This window comes from Acanthopagrus latus, chromosome 10 (assembly GCF_904848185.1).
Source record: "Acanthopagrus latus isolate v.2019 chromosome 10, fAcaLat1.1, whole genome shotgun sequence".
In the NCBI taxonomy this organism is placed as follows: Eukaryota; Metazoa; Chordata; class Actinopteri; order Spariformes; family Sparidae; genus Acanthopagrus; species Acanthopagrus latus.
The window spans coordinates 4,038,055-4,059,402 of NC_051048.1; the positions used below are offsets into that span (position 1 = coordinate 4,038,055).

Consider the following 21,348-nt stretch of genomic DNA (forward strand, 5'->3'; position numbering starts at 1 on the left):
CCAGCAGGGCTGCCCTTTGTCACCAGTTCTGTTCAGTATTTTTATGGACAGAATTTCTAGGCGCAGTCAGGGGCCGGAGGGGGTCTGGTTCGGGATCCACTGGATTTCATCTCTGCTTTTTGTGGACGATGTTGTCTTGTTGGCTCCTTCGAGCCAGGACCTCCAGCATGTTCTGGGGCAGTTTGCAGCTGAGTGCGAAGCAGCTGAGATGAGAATCAGCACCTCCAAGTCTGAGGCCATGGTTCTCAACTGGAAAAAGGTGGCTTGCTCCCTCCACGTTGGGGGAGAGTTCTTGCCCCAAGTGGAGGTATTCAAGTATCGTGGGGTCTTGTTCACGAGTGAGGAAAGGATGGAGCGTGAGATTGACAGGCGGATCGGTGCAGCAGCCGCAGTAATGTGGTCGTTGTATCAGTCTGTCGTGGTGAAGAGAGAGCTGAGCCGAAAGGCGAAGCTCTCAATTTACCAGTCAATCTACGTTCCTACCCTCACCTATGGTCATGAACTTTGGGTCATGACCGAAAGAATAAGATCCTGGATACAAGCGGCCGAAATGAGTTTCCTCCGCAGGGTGGCGGCGCACTCCCTTAGAGATAGGGTGAGGAGCTCTGTCACCCGGGAGGAGCTCGGAGTAGAGCTACTGCTCCTCCACATCAAGAGGAGCCAGCTGAGGTGGCTCGGGCATCTATATCGGATGCCCCTGGATGCCTTCCTCGGGAGGCGTTCCTGGCATGTCCCGCCGGGAGGAGACCCCGAGGAAGACCCAGGACACGCTGGAGTGACTATGTCGCTCGGCTGGCCTGGGAATGCCTTGAGATCCTCCCGGAGGAGCTAGGGGAAGTGTCCGGGGTGAGGGAAGTCTGGGTGTCCCTGCTCAGGCAGCTGCCCCCGCGACCCGGCCCTGGATAAGCGGAAGAAAATGGATGGATGGATGGAAAAAGCGCACTTCAAGTATACTGCCTCTGTTTTAGTATAAAATAAGTATACTTGTAGTACACTTGAATAAACTACTTTTTGCTAAGGGCTGAAACGAGCTGCAGACTTTAAATTTCACACCAGAACAACCTGAAAACCTGAAATCTGCAGAATAAAATAAATCCAAACTCAGAATTTTGATATTTACATTATGAATGAGGTAATAACACACATTTGTTTCCCCCCAATAACTGAATAAACAAGCTGTTCTCAGAGGAAAACGAGATCCCCACTGTTTGAAGTTAGAAAAAGGTGGCAGGGTGTTTTTGCTTATATGTGACAAGATGCCACATATAAATAAAGTCAGACAGGAAGTGAGACAGCCGAACATGTCAGGGTGTAACCAGCTGAGTAGAGTAGAGGGCCGGAGGCTCTCTTGGCTTCATGCCTTGTGTTTCATACCATGACACGTATTCACTGACAGGACAACAAAGACGCGTTTGTGTAAAATATTTAACTGCTACTTGGTGTTTACAGAAGATTTAAGGACTTAAGTTGTAACTTTTAGAGTTTGTGAATTCCGTAAAATCTTTAAAAAAAAAGATTCAGGCTGAGAAGAAAAAAAGTTTGGTTTATGATAAGATAAGGTTTTGAATCCTTGGAGAGTTCACTCTCACTGTGACCAAACTATCAAACCTGCCCTTCAACTCTGCAGACGATTGTTAAAAGGAAATTGTTAATAAAACCACACAAACCTCTACGTATGTAACGTTCTGAACCGTTTGTCTTTGCTTATATTTGCATGTTTCTCTTTGTGTCTGAGCTCACTGATAAAGAAACAAAACAAAAAAAACAAACCCAAATGTTTACATTAGAGACACGAACAATGATTTCATTATAATCGTTCTCTCATGACCATTAAAACACGGTCGTGTTGTCACACGGCAGCTCTCTAGTTCTTTGAAGAACAATGTGTCAGTGTCAGTCAGTGTAAACAGATGATGTTTTTACAACAGGTGACTCGGCTACTTCAATATTATGTTTCTAGGTAAAGTGGTTCTCAAGTTATAAGCCTTTGGATCTCAGTAGGCACTCTTTGGGGAAAAAAAAGGACCCAAGCAAAATGCACAGACATGCCTTTAGAAAAAAAATTGTGAAAAATCAGGTTTTTAGTCTTTTGACTTCAAGCTGAGACCCCTGGCTATGGCCTAAATGTGTCTGCTGTGTCCATAGACATACCTGAACCTTTGTATCTTAGTCAGTTCATTGACATTTGAATTGGACGGAAACCAATGGAAAGTTACCCAGCCTGCTTTAGTCCGAGTGAGTTGAACCGTTTATGACGTTTAAAAAACAACATGGGTCAAACTGACACTGTCTCCTGCTGCACAACCAGCGAGAGTCAACACGGGGAAACAAACAGACTTCTGTTCAACACTTCATCTTTTGAGGCTCTCTTGGCTTTCTGTCACACACACTGTCTTTCTTTGTCTCTGCTAAAGACGTGTTTGTGTGAAGTATCTCACGGCTACTTGGTGTTCAGATAAGATTCCTATCAGTGCATGCAGCCACAAACCCACAAAGGAATCGCACATTCAAGTTTTGAGAGGAACATTCAGACACACACGCTGTTGATTCAAGATAAAGAGCCTGTCACACTGTGTGTCCTTTGATAGCGCTGACCTCTGACCTCTGTGCAGTTTTTGTGAATCGCTTGAACGCTCACGTCTCCCAGACAATCATCTACTCTCCCTCTCCCCTCAAACATCAAGAGCACGGTAACACACACCGACAGCCTCCACCAGCAGGCAGTGAGTCAACAACGTGCGACTGGATAGTGATTTTATTCACACGCTGACAGAAATATTACAAAAGTCAAAAAACAATACGATTCAAAATGTTAAGGAATACAATCAACGTAGATACAGATAGTGCAAAATCAACAGCAGTGAATTTTAGTGCAATGAGTGTTGAAAAATCCCCTCAAGGGATTTCAGGAAGTAAAAAAAAAAAAAAGGAAAAAATTGAGCTCACACATTCACTCATGGTTGACTGGAAGCAGACAGAGAGGTCAACAAGTGTGACACGATAAACACACACACACACACACACACACACACACACACACACACACACACACTCTCAGCCATGACACCTGGAGATAACAAAGATACAACAGGTGTCCAAAAGCTGTAAAACGTCTATTCTCAAAACAAAACCAACTGCGGCTCATTTCAGTTGCAGGACGTGTAAGAGCCAAAGTGGAGGCTCCGTTATGTTTGTATCCAGCTGCCAGTCACGACTTTACAGAGGCATCTGTGACAACACACAGATCAATATTCAACATTTTCCGCAGCAGTCTGTGAGAATATCTCACATGAACTAGCGCCATTTGTGAAGTGGAACATCTCACGAGATTCTCATGTTGGTAATGCTCAAATTTGCATGACTCTGAAGCTGTAATGGCAGAGTTTCTATCCATATTTAGCCTTTCCGTCATGACATTACAGCCAGCATACAGCGTGTACTTCACGTACATCTCGTAAAACTCTACACTCTGCCTGCTTCTTGAATGAATCTCCACTTACATAGACTATTTCTGTCGTCACTCACATGCTTTTAGCTTTTTTTTTTAATCACTCGGTGCTGCAATCATGAACACACCCCAGTCGGTTCTACCAGGTATGATATCAAGATATTCCAACGTGTGTGGAACCGAGCGGGATATTTTAATGATGTCAGCATTAGATTAGAAAAAATTCTGCAGAGTGAGAAGAAGGAATCAATGACAGAGGTAGTCTGTGTTGTTCAGTGAGGGAAAGTACAGGGAAAAAAGGAGCCCTGTCCAGTTTTTAATAACCTTTGTGGCTGGTGAAGTAGCGAAAGCTAAATTTACGAGGTTTCCTGTACGAGACGTGAATGCATCACGGGAAGCCAGAGCAGCCGCGCACTCAGAGGAGCGCAGCGAGACGAGGCGGACCATGAATCTTATCCTGCAGTTTGCAATGATTTTAGCGATGATTCTTCATCTTGATGGAAAATCCGTGAGGGGGATTGTGGGAGATCGGGTTCAGTTCCCTGTGAACTGTCCGATGAACGGGACGGCCGAGCTGTACCTGGAGGACGGGACGGAGAACCCGCCGCGTGTGGCTGCGCGTCGGGACGGAGTTTGCACACCAGGCGATGGATTCACTGACCGGCTGGATCTGAACTCCTGCTTCAGCTTCAGCCGCTCACTGTACACAGACTCCGGGCTGTATGAGAGCAGATGCGGCGGCGGCGGCAGAGACCACATACAGCTGGATGTGGTTGTGGCTTCTGAATCATCGGTCAGTGAGGGAGAACCGGTGACGATCAGGTGCTACTATAAGACTGCAGGCGGCGGACAGGTGGAGACTCTGAGGTGGGAGAAGAGCGGAGTCATGGTGCTGGAGGTGAACCTGTCCACCAAAGAGATCACAAACGGAACCGGGTTTGAGGGAAAGAGACTTTCAGCTGCTGGTGCCACAGAAGGAGACTTTTCACTAACGTGGGCTCAGGCTCAGGTCCAGGATGAGGGCGATTACTTCTGCTCCGTCCGCAGTCAGGGCGTCAGGAGGGCGTGGGGGGACCCTGCTGCTGCCAGGCTGAAGGTCATCAAGAAAGACCTGGACCCGACGACCCCCTGCCCACCTCAGAATGTAAGTCTGACAGCACACTCTCTGCGTAATTACGCACACGGTTCCATTGTTTATTAACAGTGTTCATGTCAGCTGGAGTCAATCGGGGTTTTATAACTACTGAGGTCGCGAGTCATGAGAACAAGAAGCAGCAGCAGTAGTTAAAGACCACAAGTGTATGAAAACATGTCCTATGTATACATATTACCATGATAAGACACAATTATGGGATACAAAGTTATAAACCGGAGATAAAAGCTGACATTTTATCTCATTGTTATGACTTTTGTATTTGTACTTACGGTGACTCAGGCAGGTAAGAAATCAAATAAAATCCCGACTGTGTTTGTGTCCACATTGGCAACCTGTCAACTACAGTAACATTTAATTATGACATCACCAGCTGCAGGGCAAAATGTGTTGTAGGTGTGTCAGACACTCTGCCTGCATCCACCCCTGACCCTCCCCCGATCAAGAGATAAGGGAGATGATTCACCTGGTAACCTGAGCCCTAACCAAGGAACACCAAGGAAACCTGTCATCATTCGAACTGCAGAACTTGCTTTAGGATTCTCACATTTTTAAGTTTCCCTCTGTATCAATGTGTTTCAGTAACAGCTGTCCACACATCCAGGGTGACAATAGTAACAGGAAGAGCTCAGAGATAATTCAGCATCATTTTACTTACTGCCTAAATCATCAACTAATGTGGGGAACAAACTGAATCCCTCCCCAACACTACAGGATGTTTCATTACATGATGCCAACACATGTGTTCTGTCAGAGACCTGCACCATGTTTAACATGGTGTCCCACCAGCTCTGAATGTGATGTTGTGTTTGTTTCCTCTCTGTGGCTGATCAGAGAACCTGTGGAGGAAGGATGGAGACTTGGATCACTGTCAGCATCACAGCAGCTGTGACGTCTGCGCTTTGGGCTCTTTGCTGGTTCTTAGTTTGGTGGCTGAAGTTCCGCAGACCAAATGTGTCACCTGGACCTGATGGTGGACGACAACTGAGAGATGTGAAGATGGGACTCCTGACCAATGGGAATTCTGCTGGTCCTCAAACCAATGGGAGTTCTAAGGTCTAGATTCAATAAATTGAAAAAAAAAACAATTGGAATCAACAGCCACCACTTAAATCCATCAAATACAGAATGCATTTTGATGCATGTTTGACAAATTAGACACCACGACTCCACAGACTTTGTCAGCACATTTTCCCTCATCAGGCTAAAGAACAATATTTGATACGTTCCAAAAAGATTATGATTCGATAATAACTCTAAATCTAGCCAACAACTGCACCGACTCAAACCCCTTCTTCATCCACCTACCTTGACCCCCCTTTCCTATCCTTTCCAAAGTCTTCTACCAGTGTAAATAAACTACCTTAATTGTTTAATTGTGGTGTGGTCTATGTGTGGTGACTCATGAGTCTGCGCCAGGGAACGTGTCTTTACAAGACTGCAAGTGTTTGTTTCTGTTAGTTCACCAGAGTTCAGCTCAATGATGATCCCACACAGACACAAGCTGCTGGAAGAGAACACCACTTGTTTCATGCTGTTCATGGTGTCGTTTAACTGCAGGATGGTAGATTTTACAATCCAGCGTTCTTCAGTAGTGAAAGCTGAGAGGAGAAACGCTTCTGTAACAATTAGCTTGTGAATACAAGTAGCTGCAGGCGTGTGTCTGCCATTATTTACACATGTTATTTTGTGTCTGGGATTACTAGAGACTTATGGCAAGACAGCAAGGGTGAATCTTGACACCATAACTCTGAAACAATAACACATACAGACTTGAACTTGAAGTTACGCCCAAAAAACAACAAAAGTAGTAGTAGTCAGCAGTGTTCACCTGCTGAAGCTAACGGGTTTGTCTGTGAGCAGTCAGTCACTGGAATGCTGCACTGCAGCATCTATGAATGAATAAATATTACTGTCACATTTCCTGCTGGCTGGGAAACACCTTTTATCAGCTGTATGAACCAGACCAACAACCAATGTGTTGTCATGTCAACATGAGACTGACTGACGCAGGCATACCGACATTATACATGTTTGATTACACATGTGCTTCACCTGCTGACCTTCCACAGTCTAATGTGTTTAATGAATGTGTGTGACATATTTAGTCCTTATGATCGACCATAAAGGCGCAGTGAAAATGCACAGGGTGAGGCAGAAAGTACTGTGCTGCACTGATAGGTGTCAATGTGGAGCTCCTGAAATACAGTGGTGTCTTGACTTGCAGTGTAATTCATTCCGTGACAGAGCTCGTATGTCGAATCAGTTTGCTAACATGCATGTGTAGAGGTGGGTAAAAATATCGACTCATCAATGCATTGCAAAACATTTTTTTCCCCAATTCAATATCGATGCAGAAAATCCTCCTTGGAATCTATGCCGAAGTCAAGGTACCACGTATAGGTTTCTATTTTGGGTTCATATTTGGGTCCATATATTTTTACGTCGGACTCCAGTCACGAACCTCACCGTACGTCACTGTTGTAGAGGTACAGCTCTGGTGAAATACTGTGAAATGCTTCCTGTGGCTGGTCACAGGAGCGCAGAGGGAGCTGGACTTTATTTGCATGTGTTTTCTTTGTGCCGGGACTCTCCAGTTCTTTAAAGAAGAAAGTGTCAGTGTGCTGAACATTAGCTGCCACGGTTTCTGTCAGGTGCAGCTCTGTTGTTGTTGATGTCGTCCCGTGTCCATGGTGACAACACAAAAGTCATGTCAGTTGAGTAAGTTGAGTTCATCTCTGATAACACACACACACTCAACCATCACTCCAACATGTACCTTGTTATGACTTTATTTCAGACATAATGTGGAGTTTATGTCGATTGTCCTCGTCAGACATTATCAGCAACAGGAGCAGGTGAATTCGCTACTTTAAGTGGTTAAGCCCAGCCCTGATCATGGCTGCCAGGCTCATGGCTCATGGCCAGAGTGACTGTGTGTGTGTCTGGAGGGCAGACTGTGTGTTGGAGGGAGGACAGAGTGGGAGGAAGTGTGTGTGTGTGTGTGTGTGTGTGTGTGTGTGTGTTGGCGGGGGGAGGTCGATGGGTTAAACTAATAGTGTCTCCTGTAACTGTAAATATGTGAGAACCTGGGTCCCTCTGCATGAATCCAATGAGTCAACACAAAGAAACAAGCTTCTGTTCATTGGAACCTGATTAAACATGTTGGATGGCATCAGGAGAAGGTTTATGTCACACAGTGTAGAAGGTGCAGTCACGGCTGATGGGAAGGTGGAGACTCTCTTGGCTTCATGCCTTTCTTTGCTTCGTGTCTCATACCATGAGAAATATTTGCTATCAGGCCAATAAAGACGTGTTTGTGTAAAGTATTTAACGGCTACTTGGTGTTCAGACAGACTACTATCAGTGTATGCAGCACTGATCATGAGAGAGATTTAAAGGCTTAATTTGTAACTTTTAGAGTTTGTGACTCCCTGGAAAATCTTATCTTGAAGAACAATTACTGGACTTGTTTTAATAAAGCAGGTCTTCCTCACACTTCATCTGCATCTTCTTAATCAATCTTTTTTTTTTTTAGCTTATCTTGCATCACATTAACACCAAAAAGCCTCTGAACACACAGTCAGGTAAATACCCTCTACGCTCCTCTTGTCTCTTTGTAGTCCCGTTAAGTTTAAGAAAAATGTGCCCGAAGGAATCACATATTCCAGTTTTGACAGGATCATTCAGACACACACACACACACACACTGTTGATACAAGATAAAGAGCCTTTCACACTGTTTGTCCTTTAATGGAGCTGAGCTGACCTCTGACATCTGTGGGAATCATTCAGTTCATTCAGATTGATCACTCACTTCCTCACTGTGACAATCATCTGCTCTACCACTCCCCTCGAACATCAAGAGCACGGTAACACATGCCAGCAGTGGGCCGTGACTCTGCAGCGTCTGACTGGATAGTCTGATAGCTCAGATCAAGATGTGACTGGATGGGCCACATGACATGGAAGCTGTTGAGAAATATCTTCTAGGGGAACACTGAGAGGCTGTCCCTGGACAAATGGCAAGGACATAGAATACGAATTAGACAGTCATGTCAAAGACCTGCTGGTTTATACAAATTGTGCGTGCTGGCCGTAGGAGCCAGAGTCACACCGTCCAAACAGCACCTATAAATAGTTAATAGTTCAGTGGTGCATTCATTTGCAACTCGTAAAACTCTATACTCTACCCGCTTCTTGAATGAATCTCTACTTACATAGACTATTTCTGTCATCACTCTCTTGTTCTTAACTTTTTAAATCACTTGGCGCTACAATCATGACACACCAAGTCGGTTCTACCAGGTATGATATCAAGATATTCTAATGTGTGTGGAACCGAGCGGGATATTTTGATAATGTCAGCGTTAGATTAGTAAAAATGCTGCAGAGTGAGAAGAAGGAATCAATGACAGAGGTAGTCTGTGTTGTTCAGTGAGGGAAAGTACGGGGAAAAAAGGAGCCCTGTCCAGTTTTTAATAACCTTCGTGGCTGAAAGGTAGCGATTGTCTTATTTTACGACTGTGCATGAATGCATCATGAAGTTTCCATTGGTGCTCATGTTATAACTGGTGGAGCAAAGCAGCCGCTCACTTAGAGGAGCGCAGCGAGAGGAGGCAGACTATGAATCTTATCCTGCAGTTTGCAATGATTTTAGGGATGACTCTTCTTCTTGATGGAAAATCTGTGAGGGGGATTGTGGGAGATCTGGTTCAGTTCCCTGTGAACTGCCTGATGAACGGGACGGCCGAGCTGTACTGGGAGAACGGGACGCGGAACGCGGGACGGAGTTTGCACAGGCTCTGAGGTGGGAGAAGAGCGGAGTCATGGTGCTGGAGGTGAACCCGTCCACCAAAGAGATCACAAACGGAACCGGGTTTGAGGGAAAGAGACTTTCAGCTGCTGGTGCCACAGAAGGAGACTTTTCACTAACGTGGGATCAGGCTCAGGTCCAGGAGACTGTGGAGAAGGAGGATGTGTTTGTCTCACTCACAGACAGGTTAAAGACACCAACAGTGGCGTGCGCAGACTTTTTGAAGTGCAGGGGCGAAAAGAAGGGCACTTTAGCGCGTGTTTTACTCCCAGGAGGGCACTTTAGCGTACGTTTTGGCTCCTAGGAGGGCACTTTAGCATACGTTTTGGCTCCCATGAGGGCACTTTAGCATACATTTTGGCTCCCATGAGGGCACTTTAGTGAGCGTTTTTCAACAACTGGGCCACAAGGGGGGTGACTGCCCCCCTGACCCCCCCTTGTGCACATCACTAGACACCAACACACTGACTGTACAGGCCCGGGACAGTTTATTTTAGAGGAGTGAGACAAAGGAGGACAAGTTTAGCCTTCTTTTTCTCTCTCTCCTTCTCTCACACGGCCATGTTGCTTCCTTTCTCTTCTGACTTCCATCCTTCCATATTTACACTGGAGACATGTCCTCGGTTACTACCACAGCCACCTCTGCATACCAACCAGAGCATATTTTGACGTGATCCAGTAACAGTTTTGATGATCCACCAACATTGGCCCCCTTCCTTTTTTCATCCACCAAACATCGACTCCCCTTTCCTATCCTTTCCAAAATCTTCCACCAATTCAAATAAACTACCTTAATGTTAAATTGCGGCGTGGTCTCATGGCGCTCTGAAAGACTGTTGGCATGTGTCACCATGGAAATCTGGCAGGCTGCACTCGGTGTTTGTTCACAGTGAGGAAGTGAGTGTTCAAGCGTCTGTGAGCTCTATCAAAGGACACACAGTGTATCAACATCCTCAGTTCCAGGACAGCCAGAAAAAACGCTTCAGACAACTGTCAGACCTGGTTCTCATTAAGCAACACATAATTAATGTGACCAACAAAGACGTTTGTAGATGAAGCCTCTCACATTGCAGAAGTTTCTAATGGAACAAAAACAGGTCGTATGGTTCCTGTTAGTTGAACATCTTGGCACATTAGCACCACTTAAAGTAGCTGAGTGAGCTATCGCGTCTACTCCCACTGCTAATGTACCTACAGATGTCCACATGTGATAAAATGTGATGAATCTCAGGCAAGTTCTGGAGTTAGAGGGACCGTCCTCTCTTGAGTGATTCCTTAGCAGGTTTGCAGACATTTGTTCACGATAGAGAAAATGATTAAACGTCAAAAACACTCTGGATAATGATGTCCGACGAGAATCAGCGAGCTCACACACAAAGATAAACACATGCAAACAAAGGTCAGTTCAGAACGTTATACGTGAAAAAGTAAATGTGGGTTTATTGTCTTTTTAACAACTATCTGCAGCTCTGTAGCTTTGAGTCACTGTAAATCAGAGCGGAGGCTGTTCAACAGTGATCGAGGCGTAGCTCAGGAAATCCCCCCAACTGAGAACACCTACACACTCCCAGCTGTTATTATCCTGTTTAAAGTGGCTAAATTAGGCAATTGATTGTTTCTCTGTGAGCTCTGCATGCATACACTGATAGAGTGAGCTTATCTGAACACCAAGTAGCTGTTAAATACTTTACACAAACACGTCTTTGATGTCCTGTTGGCAAATATTTGACACGCAAAGCAAAGAAAGGCATGAAGCCAAGAGAGCAGCAGCTTTGTTGCTCTGTTATTCAGCTGCCCAGAGATTTGGAGGTTGTTTGCTGCAGAGGGCTTGATTATTGTTGAAAAGCACTTGTTTTTTAAGTCACACAACAATGCTCACTTTTTTTTTTGGTCTGAAGCCCGAACACCTTGGTCCACCTTGAGCCTCAGACAAGACAAAACAGAGGCAGGAAAGATGAAAAAAAAGATTATCTGTGGTTTTGCACAGACGCACTTGGCTGACATTTATTCAGGTGATGATATTTCTGCAGCTTTATGGTGGATAAATGTTATAAATGTTCAAACACTCTGGTGTTTGTTCACAGAAGAATGCTCACTGTTGCTCCCCTTGGCCTCCCAAATTTGCCTCAAGGGGTCTTTTCAAACTGGAACTATCAGCCGCTGCCCTCCACCCTCCACCCCCCACCCGTCCTGCCGTCAGAATGGAAAAAATGAGGGAGGAGCCAGAAAGGAGAGATCACTGCCGTGGGATCGCTTCTCCTTGTCGGGAGAACAGAGGGCTTCGTGTTTCAGGCTCATGAGGGAACTGTAGCACATGAGCTCAGATCAAGATGTGACATGCTTTTGTGAAAGTGACCAAGGAGCCGTGGCAGGGGATTAATTATGGTGTTTCACCTTTTCTCTGGAGGAATGAATCAACCAGCTTGCTGTTCTTACTTAAGTTAAAGAAACACTGACGTGTTGCTGCAGACATGAAGGAATTCAGACTCGTTACTGTTTGTTCACAGGGAAGTTTTCTCAGGGCCGAAAGGAAAAATGCTTTTTCAGCCATTTTTGATTCAGATTTAACAAAAGGTGCCCACCAAAAAATACAAAAAAACACTTTGTTTATATGTTTTTATACATGAATCCAGTTGTGTCGTCACCCTGTGGAGCAAAATCTCAGTTCTCATTACTTCATGACCTTATTCACAGATTTAGGCTGAAACTGGATCAGATCAGATGATCTGTGGAGGCTGCTAATGCGCAGATAGCTTGTTGCTACAGTAGCGGCTAACAGCGGCTAACTGTACCCGGATCCAGGTGGACACGGACAGCTGGACAACAGGGAATCCAGCACCGAGGTGGTTTACAGTTTACCAAAAACTAAACCAGATGATTCAGTTTGGCAGCAGCTGGTCTTGATTGCTGCCTCGGGTCGTGTTTGCTTGTTATTTTGCGCTCACACTTCTGGCTATCCGCTAAAATCCCTCCCTGTCATACCGTTTTTACAAATAACATCCAGAGGTTCACTTCAGCTTTTAATATTATTCAGTATCATTTTAATCACTTCTGCAGTAACTATCTAGGATACTGTATGAAACGCCAGCTCATTATAAAACACACTGAGGACACAGTGACTGCTGCAGCTCTGTTTTTGCTGTGAAGCTCCAGAAATGTTGCGATGTCACCTGACATGACGACATGATGGCTACTGAATTGTCATTTCTGAGTAAAGAACTGTCTCATTATGAAAACAAAATGATTCAGCTGCAAATTTTTATAAGCACACCACATGTGTCAGAGCCTGTAACGACTTGTCATGTCACTAAAATGGGTGTATGTGTGTGTACGTGTGTGTGTGGGGGCAGTGTGTGTTTGCCTAGACAGAGGACTTGGCTTCCCCACCAGCCTTATCTGATCCCACAACAGTATTTATAAGACAATGATATAAACTGTGAAATATGTGTTATTCTCAAGCCCTCCTCACTGTTTGAAGCCAGGAGGATGGGTCACTTCTCTAAGAAGATACTGTGATGGTTGAATGTATTTAAGCCTGAAAATCAGTGGAGGAGGATTCAAAATGTCTTGTGCACCTTTAAGGATATTTTACGTGAGCTTTACACGACTGGGGGAATATTGTCGTCGATTAATAATTTGGGTTCTGTGATTCTGTGAGCCTGTGTTTCAGTTTCACATCCACCAGCTTGTTCTCGTACTGCATTTGAAAAAACAGGTTGAAGGTTGTTTTCCTCTGATGACGTGGCAGGACGACCGTCCTCCACCGACACTGAAGAGGTGGTTCTTCTTCACCAGATCACCAGATCGAGCGTCGGCACAGTAGGTCTCTGCAAAACTACAGATGAATTAAGACTTTACGTTTGTTTGTGTTGCAACTGTGAGTTTCTGTCACGTTGCTGTTCTCTCTGGTTTGGTTTGGGCAGAGAAACGACACGGTTTGTTTTAAAAAAAACACCTGTTTTGGTTCTAAATATTCTTCTCTTTGTATACACAAATAAATCGTGCTAATCTGGAGCGTGCTGTCACTTCCTGTGTGAACCACAACCCCAGTCTTTTACCCAGAAAAGACTTTCAATGTGTTTTCGAGGACATCTAGCTGTAGGTTGTGATTGAAGCCTGAGTCACATCAGAACGCAAAGGTGGAACTCCCCCTGAGTCTCACTTTAAACTGATCGACTTCATCATGCATTTCTTTTCCAGTCAATCTCTGCCCTTCTACCTTCAGAGATGACTCCCGTGTTCCAGAGAGAAACACTTGCACAAGAAGTGTCTTTCATTTAATTGTTTGCAGGTGTCCCTGCTTTGCCCGCCCATACCCCTGACGTCATGCTCACACACAGCCTCGGATCTTATTATAGCTTGGGCAGCGAGTGTGTGAGTCTTCACTTCTCTGCAGAAAGGCCTCCCCTTTCTCCTCGACTGCTGAACTCACTGAGAGGTTGTCAGGTGGTTTTTCATTAAACAAACATGTTGAGGCACAGATGCTCACGGATGAGTAAATGTTTTACCCGCATTCTCCGATTTCCCTCCTCGCCCTCTGGATTTAAGCTTCTTGGGAAGCGTTGTCTTGAAACTGTCATCCAATATTTTCATTCTGGGACAGAGTTAGGGTTAGCAGAGGACCCTCTCTCTCTCCCTCAGTACAGACGGGGGTGCTCTGAGGACGCTTTCAAGCCTCCAACTTTCCCGGAGCTGAGGTCCAGTCCAGAAGTTTGACAGGAAGAAGAAGGATCGCCACAATGCAATATTACCGTGATGTACTCACGTTTGCTTACATGCAAACCAATCTCAGTCTCGGTCCCAGCACATCAAACACAGCTGCTCTACGCTTCTAAGTGTGACACTGTGGTTTCACCTCTAGCTGGGCGTACAATCCATTTATGAGAGTGCTGAGTGGTTTCACACACCACTATCACTGACTCCACTGAGAGTGGATCACACCTAAACCACCAAAGACCCTCTAATACAAACTGAACCCAGGAAGCATGACTCAGTTTGCAAGACAGTTTGCAAGAACAGGTCAGAACACAGGAAAGCCAACTCATGAGGACTAGAAGCTTTAAGTGGCCGGTTAATATGTTCAATTTGCAAAGAGGAAAAAGAAGTAAAGGTGGGAGGAAAGTTAGAGAAGTTTACTCTGCAGCTCTTCCGTCTGAACCACATGTGTAGAGAGAGCAGATAAATGTCTGGAGAGAGTTCACAGTGAGTCTCAGGAGGGTTGATGGCTCTTCTGTGGTTTGTGGCAAAGCAGGCGGAGTGAGTGACGACTTCAACACGTTTGAGTTGTGAGTTTCACTTTCAACATCACAATCACACAAGAGGAGTTCCAGCTGCAGTTGACTGTGGTCAGTCCCAATCCCTCATTACAAACTGCCCCGTGCCTGAACAAACACATCTTCCTTTCCCACCAGCAACTTCTTTTGTTTTGAAATATGGTTTCTCAGGTTGGCTTTGTCCTCTCTCCCCCTGCCTGCCTTCTCTCCCTCTCCCTCCCTCTCTCTGCCTCTCCTCCCTCACATGAGGAAGCTCCCAGAGCTCCTATACACATAAAACATAAAGCAAATCAAAGAAGATCTTCGAACGTGTCCTCACAGCTACGTAGTGTCCCTTTAAGTGTACCTGGTCACCGAGACCGACACAAGTCGTTTGTCCTGGTTCCTGCTTCTTCTTCTTCTACTCAAAGCCTGATGTTTCCCAGCAGAGAGAAGGCAGCACTTGTCATGAGGAGATCCTCTGAGCTGAGTGGATGGAAAGTTACCCAGCGTGAGAAAATCTGAGCTGTTTATGGCATATGATGTTTAAAAACGGTCCAGCTGTGGCCCAGGTGGCCCTGCAAGAACGAGCCGCCCTGTTTGTCTGCATGCTGCTGGCCCTGCCCTCAAGAAGAAGAGGAACAATAAGAGTCTCAGGACAGTTTAACCTCTCAGATGAACAATGCTAATAAATTACCGATCATGTTCCTTCAGGGATGTATTTCCTAGAGACAGGCGAAGGAAAACAGATTAGTCAGACCTGGTAAGACCCGACTGTGACCCAGCCTCCACACATCCTCCACCGGCCAGCTTCTCCCCCGAGCCCCCAAGACTTCCCCTCTATCAGCTGCACTCTCCACCCAGGTCAGTGATCGTCCCAAACAGTTCATGGTGTTGTTTGACTGTAGGATTGCAGCAGTGACAGCTGAGAGGAGGAAGGCTTCTGTAACAGTTAGCCTGTGAATACAGTAACTGCAGGTGTGTTTGCTGAAGCCTCTGTCATTATTTACACATGTAGCATTGTGCCAAGTGTCACTAGAGACAGGGTTTGGTTAAGCAAGACAGCAAGGTTGAATCTCGACACCATAACTCTGAAACTATAGCACATAAAGACTTGAGTTGTCAGTGTGTTCACCTGCTGAAGCTCGCAAGGCGTGTCTGTAACAGGTGTGTGTTTGCGACACACAATAGACTTGACATTGAGGCCCACAGCTGTAAGTAACGTTCAGGATTAAACACCTCCCCCCCTCGAAAGAAAATGGTTTGTGTACATCCCTGTGATGGCTCTCAGTTCATATCATGTTTCATTAGGATGACTGAGACAGTGAGAGCAGCAGGAGTTCAGTGAATAATAGTTGCCCAGGACTTGAGATCACCAGTAGTCCAATTTTAACTTCCTTTATTTTTCTTTTCTTTTTTTTTTTTTTTACAGTATTGGACCTGAGCTGCTCTTGGTCTGATGCTGTGGCCTCAGACTGTTGGGCTTCCCCCTTCAGGAAGCGTGTTATGGAAACACCTCGGCTGGAATTCCTCTTGCGTGTGATCATGACATTGCAAGTGAAAACCTCTGGGAGTGCCGTCACTCTCAGCAGCCGTGCTGACTGAGTGCTCTTTTTATTTACACTCTGAGTGTTTTACTGTCTGCTAATTGACACTGTCTGTTTGCTATGTTAACAAGCCAAAGAACACACAGTTCAGCAGCTTGGTTTTGTTTGAGACGGCTGCTTGTCACTTCAGTCACGTTGTGGCGTGTGGCTGTCATTAACACTTGTGTGCGCAGTGACTTGTAGTCTATGACCTTTTGGTTGTGGTAACTTATTTATGGAGTGAGCTGGAAACATATTGTGTGTAGTGATGGCTACAGAGTGACGCCTTTTTGCGTGGTGGTTGTTGCAGTCCACTTCTCACTTGTCTTGGGTCTGTGTGCAGCTGTTAATTTTGGTTAGAGGGAGAAGTGTGACGTGCTGTGTGTGCACGTCAGATGACTGCAGTAAGTCTTTAAGAGTCTGAGTTTATAGAGACGAACAAACAATGTGTGACATGTGTGATTCATGGCAAGACTTGAGTGGGATCAAGAGAGTATTTCTCTCTCCATTCACTAATTCACACACACACACACACACACACACACACACACACACACACACACACACACACACACACACACACGCTCAGTGCAGTACCAAAATAGTTGGAATATTTCCACACACACACTCGGCTGGGACTTCCCTTCCTGAACAGCACAGTCAGCGAGAGCCTTCAGCAGCTTGACTCTAGACTCAGAGCTGCTCTCAGTGTTTTGAACCAGACACCTCAGAACAACTCGATCTATATTTGTGGTGAGAAAACACAGATGTTTTCTGTCCTCCACCCATGTTGGTGGTCTGTGTGACATGTGACACGAACGCATCTGAAGTCTTAATCTGTCTGTGGTTCTGCAGAGACACCCTCAGGGTTTCCAGTGAACACACCCTTCCTGGGGGCAAACGGGAAAGAGAAGAATTCAGCAGTGTTGCTTCACTGTGACACAACAGAAAATCAATGCAGATCTCTGCAGGAGAGACGGAGACAGTTACCACAGAAGAAGAAGAAGAACTATCTGTGGCCGTGAATGTGTGGTGTAACATCCTCTTTTAGATACAAACTTTTTCAAAATCATTTTTCAATGCGACTTTATCGACTCCTTCTTCACCTCAGGTCGACATTTCTGCACTGAAATGTCGTTAAAAAAACCATATAATTTGTAGAATCGTGTCCCCCAAAATGTTTCCAATGAAATCCACAAGTTTACAGAGAAGTAGCGTCACCACAAACAACCACCTCGCCTGTGAACATCTGGTGTTCAGCTCCACCAGCGAAGGATCATGTGTGGTTTCTTTGTGGTGATCGCTCGAGTGTTTGTTCACCAGAAAACAACCACAGTCATTTAAACAGGCAGCTCAGATGGTGCTGTCGCGGAACATTACCCTAACCAAAACTGGTTGGAGGGCAACGTGTAATGTACACGGAAATGTGTCTTTTTGAAGTCTCGTCATGTTTTTTATGTTCCCTCTTTTATGTCCTGTCATTCCAGATCGCCTGTCTGATTCCCGCCCTCGTGAACAGGCTCAATTATCTCCGGCTGGATGGCGGACGAGACCGGGCGGCTGCAGCCGGTGGCAGAGCCCCAAAAAGGCCGCGATCAAGTCAGACACTTTTCCCAGCAGCCTTCAGTCTGAACAAACATTTACATCCTGCTGCATCTGAGTCTATTTGAGGGTCTTTTGGTGGGTTTACCTTACCGGCACTTTCATGAATGGATTGTACGAAGATGAAGGTCAGGTGGCTGAAAACTTTGTGTATCAGCAGTTAGAGGTGAAACTACTGCATCAGACTTAGAAGCGTAGAGCGGCTGTGTTTGATGCGCTGGGACTGAGACTGAGTTTGGTTTGCATGTAAGCAAACGTGAGTACATCACAATAATATTATGGCGTGGCGATCCTTCTTCTCCCTGCCAAACTTCCGGACCCGACACCGACCTCAGCACTGGGAAAGTTGGAGGCTTGACAGCGTCCCCCGTCTATACTGAGGGAGAGAGAGAGAGTCCTCTGCTAACCCTAACTCTAACCCAGAATGAAAATATTGGATGACAGTTTCAAGACAACGCTTCCCAAGAAGCTTAAATCCGGAGGGCGAGGAGGGAAGTCGGAGAATGTGAGTAAAACATTTCCTCATCCGTGAACATCTGTGCCTCAGCAGCCATGTTTGTTTCATGTAAAACCACCTGACATCCTCTCAATGGGTCATGCAGTTGTTCATCGTGGAGAAAGAGGAAGTCGATCAGTTTAAAGTGAGACTCAGGGGGAGTTCCACCTTTGCGTTCTGATGTGACTCAGGCTTCAATCACAACCTACAGCTAGACGTCCTCGAAAACACATCGAAAGTCTTTTCTGGGTAGGCGACTGGGGTTGTGGTTCACACAGGAAGTGACAGCACGCTCCAGATTAGCACGATTTATTTGTGTATACAAAGAGAAGAATATTTAGAACCAAAACAGGTGTTTTTTAAAACAAACCGTGTCGTTTCTCTGCCCAAACCAAACCAGAGAGAACAGCAACGTGACAGAAACTCACAGTTGCAACACAAACAAACGTAAAGTCTTAATTCATCTGTAGTTTTGCAGAGACCTACTGTGCCGACACTCGATCTGGTGATCTGGTGAAGAAGAACCACCTCTTCAGTGTCGGTGGAGGACGGTCGTCCTGCCACGTCATCAGAGGAAAACAACTTTCAACCTGTTTTTTCAAATGCAGTACGAGAACAAGCTGGTGGATGTGAAACTGAAACACTCACACTCACTCACAGAATCACATGACCCAAATTATTCATCCACCACAATATTCCCCCAGTCGTGTAAAGCTCACGTAAAATATCCTTAAAGATGCACAAGACATTTTGAATCCTCCTCGATTGATTTTCAGGCTTAAACAATCTCAATCATTGAAATGTCTTCATAGAAACGCGACCCATCTTTCTGGCTTCAAACAGCGAGGAGGGCTTAAGAATAACACATATTTCACAGTTTATATCATTGTCTTATAGATACTGTGAATAATAAGTTTCTGAGTTTGTGAATTACTGCGACATTAAAGGATAACTTAACAGGGCTCCTTGAATGGAGAGTTAGCATTGACAGCTAACAGCATGGGGTCAGAACTTTCCACTGTGTTTTAAAAGTTATGCAACATCAGCAGACAGCTTACAACACTGCACTGTAGCGTAATGAATAAAAAAGTGGTCAAAACAGCGTGTTTGTGCAAGCTGCTACATGCCGGTTTGTTTACATCCCTGTCCTCTAGTCCAAACTAGACGATCCGTCGAGCGTGTGCTTACTCCCTCACTGGCAGAGACCGAAACTTGAATTTTGCAGACAGAAACATACTCCAGGATTTTCGTTCATGCCCATGTTACAGCCTGTCATGAGCCATGAGCCTTACAACAGCCTGTTTTGAGTCTATTCGCTTTGCACTGAGAGCTAGCTTGTCTGCGCTGATTAAAAAGAGACTGAATACTATTAAAAGCTGATGACTTTTGGACTCAAGAAGTCCACATGAAACAGGAAGTGAGCTTCTGGATGTTGTTTGTAAAAACGGTATGATAGGGAGGGATTGTTGTGGATATTCAGAAGTGTGAGGGCCGAATAACAAGCGAACACGACCTGAGGCACTAATAAAGACAGTAATGAGTCTAAATTGCTTCACGTGCAGCAACACGTCGGTGTTTTGTCAGCGTCAATTAGACAACAAGCCAGATGTTGTTCATTTTCTAGAGAACTGATGCCACACAGTAATTAACCCCCTGCCACACACACACACACACACACACACTTTGGGACCTTTCCTAAAGCATTTTCCTTGGCTGTCATGATTCATCTGAGGCTGCTGTGCTACAACACAATGATCTCTGTGTTTTCCCACAGGAGTGATGTCTCACTCACATTACGGCAGGAGGGCGGAGGCTGATAGTTCCACTTTGCAAACACCCCCTGAGGCAAATTTGGGAGGCCAAGGGGACGATGGTGGAGAAACAGTACGACTGAACGCTCAATGATCTGCTCTCCCTCTCCCCTCAAACATCAAGAGCACAGCAACACATGCCAGCAGCCTCCTGGTCGTACCATGTGGGACTGGTCCAGGACCTGAGTGTCTATGAGGTGAGATAGACGTGGTTCAGTGTGTGTGTGTTTGTGTGTGTGTTAGAGGCCTTGAAGTGAAGTGTAGTAGTCATCAGGTTTGTTAGATATGTGTTGGTGTTGCTGCATGTTGAGTTGTTTCTGTTTTTAAACTCTCCTCCTTCAACTTCCCTTCACTCCACAGCGACATCTGTTGTACAGAGGCTGATGTGGTGCAAAAGTCCAATTCTGTCGGCCAGTCAGGAACCAACCAGCTCCCTGGACAACACACACACACACACACACTTGGACCTCCCACAGCTCGGTGTGTTCTTTGGCTTGTTAACATCTCTCTAGTACTCTGCAGTGAGCACTAGAGAGGACGAGTCTGCAGTGAGCTCCGGCCTGTCTGCTCTGAAAGACTTTGAAGTGAACAACACTTCACCTTCTAGAGCTCCTGTTCAGGCTGCATCAACCACGCTGCATTGAAAAATGATTCAAAGTATTCTAACTTTACTTATTTAAAAGAGGAAGAGGATGTCTCTAGTTCATCTTCTTCTTCTTCTTCTGTGGTAACTGTCTCCGTCTCTCCTGCAGAGATCTGCATTGATTTTCTGTTGTGTCACAGTGAAGCAGCACTGCTGAATTCTTCTTTTCCCGTTTGCCATCAGGGAGGGTGTGTTCACTGGAAACGCTCCTTGTGTCCAAACCCTGAGGGTGTCTCTGCAGATCTACAGGTAGAGCAAGACTTCAGGTGTCTTCATGTCACATCTCTGTACTCGTGCTCTGTTCTGGTCGCCACCAGCATGGCTGGAGGACAGAAAACATCTGAATTTTCTCTCTACAAATGCTCTGGGGTGTCCCTGACATCCTGGTCCTGGTCCTGTTTGGTTTGAGGAGGCCTTGAGAGTGTGAAAAAAAAATTAAAAATCACATCCGTCAGAGAGCACCTGCAGAGCGGGTCTGTCTGTGGACGTGAAAGTCACATCCTGATTTAGTCCAAGACTTCCTCTATTAGTGGGAAAACTT

At 45.5% G+C, this 21,348-nt stretch overlaps 1 protein-coding gene across 1 annotated transcript; it reads left to right on the forward strand.

Moving 5' to 3' along the window:
* Positions 1–1,112: 1,112 nt before the first annotated feature.
* LOC119027017 lies at positions 1,113–5,977 on the forward strand. Its single transcript, XM_037111812.1, has 2 exons — positions 1,113–4,592; positions 5,436–5,977. The coding sequence occupies exons 1-2, from the start codon at positions 3,894–3,896 to the stop codon at positions 5,661–5,663; spliced, it is 927 nt and encodes a 308-aa protein (XP_036967707.1). The 5' UTR covers positions 1,113–3,893; the 3' UTR covers positions 5,664–5,977.
* The last annotated feature ends 15,371 nt before the right edge of the window (positions 5,978–21,348 follow it).

What these genes read in the sequence shown, in the direction of transcription:
- LOC119027017 (XM_037111812.1), top strand. Translation starts at nt 3,894, where the DNA reads ATGAATCTTATCCTGCAGTTTGCAATGATTTTAGCGATGATTCTTCAT. An exon ending in CCCCCTGCCCACCTCAGAAT is followed by an intron (nt 4,593 to 5,435) that starts GTAAGTCTGACA and finishes GTGGCTGATCAG; the next exon opens with AGAACCTGTGGAGGAAGGAT.